The following is a 14,073-nucleotide window of genomic DNA, read 5'->3' as shown; positions in this document are numbered from 1 at the left end:
TTCAGATATTCAATAAAAAGTTAGAATATTAAGGCAAGAATGTAATGCTGAGCCTCTATAAGGCACCATTGGTCAGACTGCACTTGTATCGTGAGCCGTTTGCACCCCTTATCTAAGAAAGGAGGGCGTCATGTACAACAGTTCAACTCTGTGCAACAGGTGAACACACATCATAGTTCAGTAGTCTCTGATTTATTATCTTGTACGTTATTATTGCACACTGCTATACTATTATTACTACTAATTTTACATTATTATTCTGTATTTATTATTAGTTAAAAGTGTGATTTTAAATATTGCTGCTGTAACAAAAGATTTCCTACTCAGGATCAATAAAGTATTGTTATTATTGTTATTTAAAACAGAGATGAGGAAGAATTTTTTTCAGCCAGAGAGCAGAGAATCTGTGGAATTCATCGCCACAGACAGATGTGGAGGCCAAGTCATTGGATATATTTAAAGCTGAAGTTGATAGGTACTTGATTCGTAAGGGTGTCGAAGGTTTTGGGGAGAAGGCAAGAGAGAGGGGTTGAGAGCAATAACTCAGCCGTGATGGAGCAGATTAGATGGGCTGAATGGCCTAATTCTGCTCCTGCATCTTATGCTCTAAAATTACAACTCATCTGTATAACTACGGAAGCCAATCAAAATCAGTGATCTCAGTTGTGAAAAGACATGGGAACGACTTCTGGGGTTCCACCAGCCTGTGTGTAAAGTGCTCTCTCATTAGGCAGCTGTCCAGCCTGTATGTAAAGTACTCTCTCATTGGGCAGCTGTCCAGCCTGTATGTAAAGTACTCTCTCATTGGGCAGCTGAGCGGCACAGCAGACAGAACTGTTGCCTCATGCAGCTGCAACGAAACCAGCTTCAATCCTGACCACAGGAGCTGTCCATGCCGAGCTTGCGTGCTCTCTCTGTGATCCTGTGGTTTCCCTCCCATGTCCCATAGGCATGCAGGTTGGTGGGTTAACTGGTGACTGTAAACTGGAACTAGTGGAGAGGGAAGTATCACAGACAGTCATACAGCACTGAAGCAGGACCTTTGCCCAACTGGTCGATGCCAACCAAGACGCCACATCTACGATAGTCCTAATTGATCACAATTGGTCTGCATCTATTAACGAAATAACTATGGACGGTGGTGAATCCAAGTGCAGAGTAGGTCGAGAATTCACTCAGACTTAGAATCGAAATAAACAAGACGAAACAAACGAAATCACAAACAGTAATACTAGAAATGGAACAGAGTGCTCAGCATGAGTGCAGACTTTCCATGATTGAACCTGGCAGTCTGAGTCTTAAAGGGAGAATGGTAGCTAACCATACTCTGGGGAATTAGATCACCAAAATCTGCATGCCTGCCAGGACCATGACAGCATCCCTTTCCTATCCACTTAAGTGCCTTTTAAATGTTGTTAATGTAACTTCCTTTGGTAGCTTTTTCCATATACGTACCCAACCTTTGGATGAAAGTGTTGCTCCCCATATTCTGGTTAAATTTCTCTCCTCTCACCTTAAAGCTATGCTGACCAAAGCGTTGATCTGCCTGTTCCACATTCACCCCATTATTCCTCTAACCCTTTCCTATCCATAAAGTTATTCAAGTGTTCCTTAAATTACTGCACCTACTTCAAGTACTTTCTCAGGCAGCCCGTTTCATTATTCTCCACCTTCTCCACGAAGAAGTTACCCCTCAAGTGACTTTTACATTTTTCCCTTCTCATCTTAAAAGCATCACCTCTAGTACTCTGTTTCCTTTCACTGGGGAAAAAGGTCGCGTGCATTCACACTATTATGCCCTACTGAAGTCAGTTTAGCATTTCTAAATTCAAACTACATTTATTAATCATGTATGTATACTATATACAACCTTGAGATTTGTCTAACTGGCAGCCACAAAACAAAACCCAAAAGAACCCATTAAAAAAAATGTTCTGCAAACACCCAATGTGCAAAAAAGAAAAACAAATTGTGCAAACAATAAAAGTAAGCAAATATCATTCACAACTGAAGTTCACAAAAATGAGTCCACAGCCACAAAGCCAGTTATCACTGTAGGGGATGCTGGAGCCCATTAGTTCAAAATCAGAATCAGGTTTAATATCACTGGTATATATTGTGAGTTTTGACATTTTGTGGCAGCAATACATAATAAAAAATTACAATAAGAAATATATATATATTTAGATATGTAAAAAGAAAGCAAAAAATAAAAAAGTGAGGTAGTGCACATGGGTTCATTGTCCATTCAGAAATCTGATGGCAGAGGGTAAGAAGCTGTTCCTGACATACCTCATTCTCTTAATACCAGTCCTGCTCCCTCAGCTGACATCCCTTTCCTCCCTATGTTCATACCCCCACCCATTCTTCCTCTGCAATGATGCCCCTCCTCCCTCCATGACATCCTCCCCCTTCCAATAACCCCTCTTTTCCTACTGACGTCTTTTCCTCCGACTCGCATCCCTCTTTCCCTCATAACATCTCTGTCTTTCACACCTCTTTCTGATACATGTGTTCAAGACACTTTTTGAGGTGACATTGTGGAATTTTTTACAAAATACTCTAGGATACTCAGAATAAGAACTAAATTCAGAATCAGAATAAGGTTTAACATCACTAGCGTAAGTTGTGAAATACTGTATAGTGTTTTGTGGAAGCAGAAAATTACAATACATAATAAAAAGTTATAAATTACAAAGATATAGGAGCAGGAGTAGGTAAATATTAAATTAAATCAGTAGTGCAAAAACAGAGGAAAAAAGTGAGGTAGTGTACATAGCTTCATTGCCCACTCAGAAATCTGATGCAGAGAGGAAGAAGCTGTTCCTAAAACAGTGAGCGTGTGTCTAATTCAGTTTGATCTATTATACTTTGCACCATTCTGCTGTTTTGTCTTCATTGCTGCATTTATTGCTATATTTACTATGACCACATGTGATGTTTATTCTGCGAGTCTCACGCTAGCAAGGAATTTCATTTTGCCCTAGGGGCTGTGTGTGTGTGGAAACTGAACCTGAACGTACCTGGCTGATGAGGTTGAGGAGAAGTTTGCCCTCCGAGCCAACCAGGCAAGTCAGGAGCTGAGGAATCCAGGCAAGCCACTGGACAGGAGGCACCCCAATGCAGTACTTATCCACAGCATCTGCCAGCGTGTTCTTCTCATCGTCAAAACTCAGGAGCCAAAGGACCTGGGAAATGAGGGCACAAAGGATTTAGAAGCAAAGCAGGAGCATCTTCAAAGCCAAAGTATAATTATTATCAAAGTACTTATATGTTACCATATACTATCTTGCGATTCATTTTCTTGTGGGCTTTCACAGGATAAGAAAGAAATACAATAGCATTTACGAAAAAAACTATAGACAACCATTGTGCAAAATAAGACAAATTATGCAAATAAAAAGAATAATACTGAGAACATGAGTTGTAAAGAATCCTTTAATTTGAATCTGTAGGTTGTAGAATCAGTTCAGAATTGAGGTTATCCATACCAGTTAGGAGCCTGAGGGTAATAACTGTTCCTAGTGGACTGGGACCTTAAGCACCTTTACTTCCTGCCCAAGATACTAGTGAGAAGAGGGCACAGTATGGGCGGTGGGGGCCTTTGATGATGGATGTTGCTTTCTCATGGTAGTGGTCCTTGTAAATGTGCTCAATGATTTGGAGAGCTTTGCCTGTACTCGACTGGACTGTATCCACCACTTTTGATAGGCTTTGACTTTCTTGGGTGTTGGTGTTCACGTACCAAAAATAAATCCAATTCTGGAATGGAGTAGGAGGGTGGCTGTAGTTTCTCTTTGTTGGAGAATACAGAACTCAGGATGTGGTCTCTGGAAAAAGTACAAGAAGGAAGAGAAATTTCTTGAGGGCAGAGAACCTTTGGAATTCTCTGTGCCACAAAGAAGTGGATATTCAACCAATGAATTTATTCAAGGTTGATTTTTAGGTAAGGATAGAAAACATGGGGATTGCCATAAAGGAATGTAATTCAGGCCCTTTGGTCCATCACATCTCTGCCAATTTAATCTGTACATCTGCCTACTCTATCCCAAAACTTCCATACAAGTTGATAGGGTGCTTAAGAAGGCACATGAAGTATTGGTCTTAATTAGCCAGGAGATTAAGCTCAAGAGCCAAGTGGTAATGTTGCAGCTCTATAAAATCCTGGTTAGGCCACACTTGGAACAAATTTGTTATCAAAGTACTCATATGTCACCATATACAACCCTGAGATTCATTTTCTTGTAGGTATACTCAATAAATCCAATAAACATAATAGAATGAATGAAAGACTGCACCAACAGGGCAGACACCAGTGTGCAAACAACCACAAACTGTGCAAATACAAAAGAAGATAATAACAATGAATAAGTAAGCAATAACAATTAAAAACATGAGATGAAGAGTCATTAAAAATGAGATCACTGGTTGTGGGAACAGTTCAGTGGAGTGAAGTTAACCCCTTTGGTTCAAGAGCCTGATGGTTGAGAGGTAGTAACTGTCCCTGAACCTGGTGGAGTGAATCCTGAGGCTCTCGTACCTTTTTCCTGATGGTAGTAGTGTGAAGAAAGAATGACCTAGGTGGTGTGGGTCCCCGATGATCGATGCTGCTTTCCCGCAACAATATTCCATATAGCTGTGCTCAACAGTGGGGAGGGCTTTATTGAATATTGTATTTAGTTCAGGTCGACCTCATTATAGAAACTTTGGAGTGGATGCAAAGATGCGAACTAGGATATGCCTGGATTAGAGAGAATGTATTATCCAGAAAGGCTGAGCAAGCTCGGGCTTTTCTCTTTAAAGCAAAGGAGGATGAGGGGCAACTTGATACAAGCGTAGGAGATTGTAAATGACATAGATCAAGTGGACAGCCAGAGTACTTTTTCCTCAGGGCAGAAACAGGTAATACTAGGGAGCATAAAGTGATCAGAGGAAAGTATAAGGGAAGGAATGTCAGAAGTAAGCTTTTCTTTTAAACAGAGTGTTGGGTATGTGGAATGTGCTGCCAGAGGTGGTGGCAGAGGCAGATACATTAGGGACATCTGAAAAAACTCTTGAATAGGCAAATAGATGATAGAAAACTGCAATGCTATGTGGGAGAGAAGGGTTAGATTGATCTTAAAGAACATTGAAAGGTCGGCACAAGATTTCAGGCTACAGGGCCTATGATGTGCTGTAGTGATCTAACTCGCTGGTTTATGTGGGTTTGGGTTAGGGTCTGTTCTCCAGTATTTCAGTGGATGTTGTCCTCACCTTAGCCAGGTACTTCCTCGATTTGCTCTCATTCTGGTGTCGGCAGGCATGCAGGTAGCAGGTGATGGCCGACACACCAAGGTGAAGCTGCCTTTCTTTGACAAAGAGGTTCTCCAGGTAGTCACCCCACATTGCCCAGGCTTTTACCAGCACATCGTGCATCTGAACGGCTGCGGAAAAGGCTTTATTTGCTTCCTCAGACCTGTGTGAACAGAGCAAAAGTGAAAATAAGCACAGGCAAAATCCAAGGATGGAATGCCAAGCTGCTGAGATGAACTGAGGCTCTTCATCAACGTTTACTCACTAAACATCTGGCAATAAAAATGAAAACTACAAACTGTCAGGTCCGCAGAAAAGGTAATTAGCTGCAGTTGACCATCACTGCAGGACTTGTATGTGTCCAAGACCAGAAAAGCAGGTAAGAAAAAAATCATTGTGGCCACTACCCACCCTGCAAACTGCCTTTTCCAGTATAGGGCTATTAAAACAAAATCTTCACGCCATCTTAAAAGTTTCTTCCCCCAGGCAATTAATCTGATCAACCATTCTAGCTACCTCCCCAACCCCCTCTATCTATTACCCACATCACTACACAGTACAGTAAACACTTTCCATAATGTTGTTTACATTTTAAATACATGCTGATATCTATGTAGTCATGCACATTTTATTCCATATCCATACTTCACCCTCTAACTTCAACTTTATATAATTCTTTATAATTGTTGAATGTTTTTTTGTTACATGTTGCACCCTGACCAACACACCACAGCAAATTTCCTAATCCATGTAAATTTATCTGGTAGACAGAGTTGACCCTTGAGCTGATCTAAGTTCTACATGCACTGGAGAATAGCTCTTGAGAAAGCACAAAGGGCCAGATTAGCTACTTTTTCCAAAGGACTTGGAATAATGTGTGCAATTCTGCATGCTAATGCTATAGGGAGAATCTACACAAGAGATACTACAAATACTGGAAATCCAGAGCAACACATACAAAACATTAGAGTAATTCAGCAGATCAGGCTGCATCCATGGGTTTCAACAGAAACCCTTCAAAGTTCGAAGTACATTTATTATCAAAGTATGTACATGCAACACCCTGGGAAAGGTTCCACTGCCAACGTAAGTGTCTTTCTGTGGAAGCAGTGTTTGGGTTATGGTTAGAGATAACGGGTGCTTTGGAATGTGAGCCATCCAGTGAAGGGAGTGTGTGACCAGGGTCTTTGGTTCTGTGAGAGATGAAAGAAGAAGACGCTGGAGAGAAGAGGTCATAGGACTCGACCCGGAGCGGGGCCATGATCCGACAAAGGCTGGGGAGAACGAGGGAGGATCGGCGAAAGGAAAACCGTGAGCTCCAACTTGTGCACATTAGATATATAAAGTACAACCTTGAGATCTGTTTCCTTACAGGCAGCCACAAAACAAAGAAACCCAAAAGAGCCCATTTAAAAAAACGTCAAAAACCCAATGTGCAGAGGGAAAACAAAGCAATAAAAGTAAGCAAACAGTGTCCACAAAGCGTCCGTCCATAGACCCTTAGTTGGGTACAGAGCTGAGTAAACATCACAAGCTGAACTGGCCTGTCCTTCGTCTCAGGGCCCACCACCCTGAACTTTTCAATCTGGCCCGGCACCTAAATCGTCATCCAAACATCAGGTTCAGTCACTTTGATACGCTGTGGGGCCTGGACCTCACCACCTCTAGTCAGCCTGTACCGAAACTTTCTAATTTGGGAGAATGCAACTGCTTCAGAGTGTGCAGAGAAGATTCACAAGGATGTTGACTAGGTTGGAGGACTTTATTATGGGGAGAATTTGGATAGGGATGGACTTGTATCGTCCACAAAGGAGGCTGAGGGGTAACAGTAGGAACACTATTGGGCAGAATGGACTGCAGGTGGTGAAAACATGTGAAGGTTCTCCATAATGACTGTTTTATAGATTACAATCCTTGGATGAGTCAGGATGTGAGGAAATGCCAGGGATATTAAGTTCGGTTGCAGATCTACCAGAAGCTGATCGAACAGAAGGAGTTCAAGGATCTGACCGTCTGTTTCCTATACCACAGTTGTTTCAACCATTATATGTGCCTTTGAGATATTACAATACAATTGCTTCTAGTGTTATTGTCATATGTACCAAGATGGAGTGAAAAACAGTGTGTTCTCCTCCACAGATGCTGCCTGACCTGCCGAGTTCCTCCACTGTTTTGTGTGTGTGTGTTGCTCAAGATTTCCAGTCTTGTGTCTTTACTTAATATTTAGTGCTTTTGCCTTTGACGACAGATGAGGTGTATATTGTCCTGATGTCTGTGAGGCTGGTTGCGTATTCAGTGATGCAGCACCATGGACGTCCACCGCCACAGAAAACAGGCCCCAGCTTTACAAGACTGCCATTTCGAATCAAAGCAAGGGGACGGGGTATCCAGAAGATTGACAGATGAATCGTGCTCCCTAGTGACTGTATACCACAGAAGAAGGATCTGAGCATAATGTTGGTATGGAGAGGCCACTGCACAGGATTGGATAAAGCTGCAGAGGGTTGTAGACCCAGCTAGCTCCATCGTCGGCACTAGCCTCCCCATCATCGAGGATATCTTCAAATGGCGATACCTCAAGAAGGCATTACCCATCATTAAGGACCCCCACCATCAGGATGTGCCCTCTTCTCACAGAGAGGGGGCACAGGAGCTGAAGACATACACTTGAAATTATAGGAGCAGTTTCTTTTCCTCACCATCAGATTTCTGAATGGTCCATGAACACTAACTCTATATTGTTACTCTGTTTTGCATTACCTATCACTCATCTCTATAACTCATATTCTCAATATTACTTATTGCATAATTTATTTTTATCTGTTTCTTTCTGCACTTGCAGTTTATCTTATTTTGCACATCGACTGTTTATCCATTTCTGTGTTGCAGTTTTCACTGATTCTATTGTGTTTCTTCCTATCTACAATGAATGCCCACAAGAAAACGAATCTCAAGATAGTATATGGTGACATATATGTAATTTAATAATAAATTTACTTCAAACTTTTCACTTTTTAAAATATTTCTTATTGTACACGATATAACTATTTTATGTCTTGCACTGTACTGCTGCCATAGAACAAGATTCATGCCATACGTCAGTGATAAAAAACCCGATTCTGATCATAGTTTGAAGTCAGCTTGAGTGCATGAGGCAGGCAGTGGGGAAAAGGGGCAGATGAGACCAGAAACATCTAAATGGGCAAGGAAGGGGGAAAACAATACAGCATGAAGCTGAGGACTGTGAGCCGCTGAGCAATGTGGTTTGCAAGTGTGCTGCAGACAGAAAAATATCCCGTGTTTATCTTGCACAAAGGCAAGTTTAAACAGTAACATGTCAGTGAAGCTCAGCAGGTGAAGCAGCAAAGAAAGAGAACTAACGTTTCAGCTCCACCCCAAATCAGAACTAGGACTTTTAATTCTCCTCACATAGCTGGGGAAGGGGCAGATAAGATACAGAAGTTGTTAACTCTTCCCCTCCGGCCTAGAGAATCTAAAACCAGACGACATAGGGTTCACATGAGATGAAAAAGATTTAAAAGCTACCTGAGTGGAGCCTTATCCCCTATGTCAGGGAGTCTAAAACTAGAGGTACAGGTCTAAGATGAGAGGAAAAGGATTTAAAGTGGATCCGTGGGGAAACTCAAAGGCCTGTTCCCTTGCTGTGTGATGTGATGACATTTACTGGGTTATCCAATGAATATGTCCAACAATTTAGTTGAATGATGGAGCCTGTGTGATTTCCCAATTCAATGTTGTAGAACATAGAACAGTACAGCACAGTGACAGGCTTTTCAAACCACTATTTTGTACAGAATCAATTAAATTAGTAATCAAATGGCTAATTTCCACTGCCCACACAATGTCCATATCCCTCCGTTTTCCTCACATTCACGTGCCTATCTAAACATCTCTTAAAGGTCCCTAATATTTCTGTCTCTACCACCGCCCCAGGCACTGCATTACTGTCTTAACGTCACTGTTTCAGATTTCTAGCGCTAACAGCCTTGTGTAATGGTTAAAGACTGCCTTTAGATTGCCGAAATTAAAAGTAAATATGTTTACTCAAAGAATTATGCTGCATAAAGGGGTGGAAGGAGATGTGTGCAGGAGAGAAACACAAGAAATGAAGTATCAATGAAGAACGGGGGCACATTGTGATTTCTCCCTGACAATGCATAATTATACACACACACGGGGCAGAGAGAGGCAGGGATGTACATTGCAGGCTTGGAACATCACACACATCAACTACTAGGCAAGGCAAGGAAATTGAGCTGGTCATCAAAGTGCACTCGCTTCAGTTGGGCGAGTATTGTCAGCTCCCAGCTGGAGCACAGAAGATGAAGCAGAGTTATAGATGCAAGGCTTCACACTGGGGAACAGAAGAGGGTGGAGAAAGAAAGGCTGCATTGACTTATCCTGCTGAGGTAGCACTCCATTAAGACGGTAAGACATAGGGGTAGAATTAGACCATTCAGCCCATCAGTTCCACCATTTCATCCTGGCTGATTTATTATCTTTCTCACCCCATTCTCCCGCCTTCTCCCCATAACCTCTGGCACCCTGACTAATCAAGAACCTATTAACCTCCACTTTAAATATACTCAATGAATTGGCCACAACAGTATCTACGGCAACAAATTCCACAGATTCACCACTCTCTGGCTGAAGAAACTCCTCCTCAGCTATTCTAAAGGGATATCCTTCTATTCTGAGGCTGTGCCCTCTGGTCCTAGTCTCCTCCACTATAGGAAACAGCATTTCTACATCCACTCAGCTGAGGTCTTCCAATATTCGATAGGTTTCAGTGAGATACCCCCTCGTTCTTCTAAACTCCAGGAGCCATCAAATGCTCCTCTTATGTTAGTCCTTTCATTTTTAGAATAATTCTCATGATCCTCCTCTGGACCCTCACCAATGCCAGCACATCCTTTCTTAGATAAGGGGCCCAAAACTTACTTGCTCCATAAACTGAAGGTGGAATATTAGCACTTGGGTGGAGGTGGGGGGGGGGGGGGGGTCGGGAGAGGGATTAGAGTGTTGGTAGCTCATATTCCCTCCTTATTCAAATATGGAAGGATATGAAGCACTTTCTTGTCCCCCAGCTAAGTTTAAACATTAGCTTTACTTGTCTCAGGTACATCAGAACATGCAATCCACAAATCTTACCGTGCTTCTTCTGTCGACATAACATGTTCACAATTCACTAAGTATGTATGGTTTTGGAACACCTGGAGCTAACTCACAAGGTCACGGGGAGGTCATGCAAACTCCCTGTAAACAGCAGTGGGAATTAAACCCCAATATTACAGACAGTGTTGTGCTACCTGCTAGGGTACCATGCCATCCCACTTAATAGGATACAAGCAAACCCTGTCCCTTAAACCATTGGCACACCAACCTTTCTCTCCAAATCACAAAGTCAGGTCAAATAGTGAATGAGACAAGAACCTTCATGGTAACCTTGAAGCTCTGCCTCAAGAAAGCAACATCCATCGTCAACTGTCACACCGTCCAGGCCACACCATCTGCTCACAGTGACCATCAGGCAGGAGGTACAGAAACCCACAGTCCCACACCACCAAGTTCAAGAACAGCTATCTCCCTTCAGTTCTTGAACCAACCAGCAAAACCCTTATCACCACAGTTCAGCAATACTACGACCACTTTGCATTGTTTTAGCCTTTGCCATCATTCTTATAAAAAATTGTGTCTAATTTATGCTTTTTTTGTGAGTGCTGCTTTTATGTACGTGCCTTAGAAAATATCTGGGGTGGAGTTTCAAGATGGCGACGTAAGCATCTGCCTTTTAGGCGCTCTTTATTTTTTCAACTATAATCACCCTTTAATTAGATCTTTTCGAACTTAATCATATGAGTTGCTACTTCTGATTGACCCTTTTTTCCTAAAATAATATTTGATCTAATTTTGTCAAACTTAAAATGGCTACAAGTAAGAAATCGGCTAAGGATCCTTTATCCATCGACGCAATTTCTAATCTTTTGGACGTTAAACTGGATGCTAAACTTGCGGGTCTGGAAGGCAGACTAGAAGGTTTGGATAACAAGCTGCAAAGTAAAATGGCAAGTTTGGAAAGTAAAATGGCAAGTTTGGAAAACACGTTTACCACGAAAATGTCTGAACTTGAAGGAGCTGTTAAATCGCTTGATACTAAGTTTCAGTCGCAGGCATCGGTTATTCAGCGGCATGAAGATAAGTTGGCGACTCTTGAAAAATTAATTGTTGAAAAAGTACGTACAATTGAAGTGTTGGATAAGAAGGTACAATCGACTCTTAAGACTGTAGATCAGTATAAGTTTAAAATTTCTGATCTCGAAAATCGATCTCGCAGACAGAACTTGCGTATTATCGGGTTTCCCGAAAAAGTTGAGTCCGGTGATTTAACTGAATTTTTCTCTAATTTACTATGGGAAATTTTCGGTGATGAAGGTTTGCAAACTAAACCTGTTATCGACCGCGCTCACAGAGTTGCGAGGTTTTCGTCTGTGCCTGATAAACCACGAGCGGTGATTGTTCGCCTTCATTATCCTCGTGAGAAAGAGCTTTTAATTCGATTAGCTCGTAAAAAAGGTATGATTTCCTACAAAAACTTTCAGTTTCGAATAGTCGAGGATTATTCTTTTGAAGTAATGAGAGCCAGGATCGCTTTTAAACCAGTGATGGCAGAGATTCATTCGATCGGACTTAAACAAGCTTTAATGTATCCAGCGAAGCTTAGAATCGTGCTGCCCGACTACAGTCAACGATTTTTCAACACTCTGGAAGAAGCGAAGAAATTTGTTGGAGAATTTCGATCTTCTACTGCAACTTGAACTATGTGTTATGTGGAAGATTTTTCGGAGAGAGGATATTTTTCTATTTTAAGTTTTAACCTATGAAGTTGGGTTATAACTTTTTATTTTTTGATCTATGGGTTCGGTTTTTTTTTTACTAGCTTCATTGTTTATAGATGTTTCTTTTTTAATTTTGATAATATTCTTTTTTTTCTTTCTGTTTTGGTTATATACGTTTATATTTTGCATTAATGATTTATCTTTTTTTTAAGTTGTTTATTTTTCCCGTAAGATTCTGCTTTTTACAAGCATTTATCTGTTTGCCTGTACTCAGATATGGGACGAATGTTTTGGACTTTTAGTTTTTTTTATATATATGCTGTACTGTACTATATCCCTTTCTTTTTAAATGTTATTTTGTCTTTTAACAGATTGCTGAACTCACATTTGTATTTAGTAATATGGTTTTTTCAAAATGGCGTTTCTTCTTCCTATAAGTCTTTGCTCTTGAAACGTCATCTTGTATTTGAATATGGGATTTTTTTTTTAAAGGTATACTACACTTTTAAATTTTGACGTTTATACCTTTTTTTTATTAATGATTGTTGTATTATATTAGTTTTTCTTTATTATTCTGATTGATATATATATTTTTTTTTCTTTTGCAACTCTATATTTTAATTTGGGTGATATATAGTTTTCTTCTAATCTTTTTTTTTATAGAGCTGCCATCTTGAAATGGGGGTAATATTAGTATTAGATTATGCGCCTGCTGCTTGGCTTTTTTTCGAAGGGTGGGGGGAGGGGGTAGGGATCTTTTTTCACGCTTTTGCTTTTTATTTTTTTGCTTTTAGTTTATGGGCCGACTTTAAATTACTAATATTGTTGAGGTGTCATGTTCTCCGGCTGCTCCTGAATCAATTTTCCTCCTTCCTGAATTGTGGGTTATGTGTCTTTTTAACCTTTTATGATACACACAATTAATATTGGTATGATGGATAGATCTGTTAACTTTATCTCCTGGAATACTAATGGTTTAAATCATCCGATTAAACGCAAAAAAATATTTAAAGTATTCCATAGACTGAATGCTAATATTATCTTTGTACAGGAGACCCATATCAGGAGGGAGGATAATCAACGTTTTTTTAGGTTCTGGAAGGGTCAACAATTTCATTCGAATTGTACCGCCAAAATTAGGGGTGTGTCTATTTTTATAGATCCCTCAATATCGTTTACACATCATGAAATTATCTCTGACCCCTAGGGTAGATTTTTGTTGATAAATGGTTTACTTTTCCATCGGAAAGTTGTTCTAGTTAATATTTATGCTCCAAACTTTGATTGCCCTGAATTTTTTAGACGTTTATTTACCTCTCTTCCTAATCTAAATGAATATATGTTGATAATGGGTGGAGATTTTAATTGTTGTTTGAATCCTTCGATGGATAGATCTAAACCTATTCGCACTCTTCCGAATAGATCAGCCCTACTTATTAATTCATTTTTGGTTGACTCGGGAATTACAGAAATATGGCGGTTTTTGAACCCTAAAGATAAAGAATTTTCTTTTTTTTCACATGTATATCATAGCTACTCTAGAATTGACTATTTTCTTATTGATCATCGGTTATTAACGGATGTTATTGATTGTAAATATGATTCTATTACTATTTCGGATCATGCACCTTTGAAGTTATCTATTAAGATTTCGGACTATTCCAATAACACCAGATCTTGGAGACTTAACGCTACTTTGCTTCAAGACCCAGAATTTATTACTTATATAAAACAGCAAATTGACTTGTTCTTTTCTACAAACTGTACTGAAGGAATCGACAGAGGAATACTTTGGGACTCTTTTAAGGCTTTTATTCGTGGTCAAATTATCTCATATTCTGTTGGTAAAAGAAAACAAAGATATTTAGATATTGCTTTATTGGTGGATAAAATTAAGGAAATTGATAAGATTTATTCCGTGACT

At 40.2% G+C, this 14,073-nt stretch overlaps 1 protein-coding gene across 2 annotated transcripts in view; it reads right to left on the bottom strand.

The window, feature by feature from the left end:
• Positions 1–14,073, bottom strand: part of trrap (transformation/transcription domain-associated protein) — a 336,919-nt gene that overhangs the window by 56,822 nt on the left and 266,024 nt on the right. For both annotated transcript variants that reach the window (XM_059979022.1, XM_059979023.1), the window contains 2 exons: positions 5,254–5,455; positions 3,024–3,188 (listed from right to left, as the gene is read on the bottom strand). In XM_059979022.1, the coding sequence (XP_059835005.1) occupies positions 3,024–3,188; positions 5,254–5,455 (367 nt within the window). The remainder of the gene's footprint in view (positions 1–3,023; positions 3,189–5,253; positions 5,456–14,073) is intronic.

This window comes from Hypanus sabinus, chromosome 9, assembly GCF_030144855.1.
Source record: "Hypanus sabinus isolate sHypSab1 chromosome 9, sHypSab1.hap1, whole genome shotgun sequence".
Lineage (NCBI taxonomy): Eukaryota > Metazoa > Chordata > Chondrichthyes > Myliobatiformes > Dasyatidae > Hypanus > Hypanus sabinus.
The sequence above is the reverse complement of the archived record's forward strand: the minus strand, read 5'-3'. Positions and strand labels throughout refer to the sequence as shown.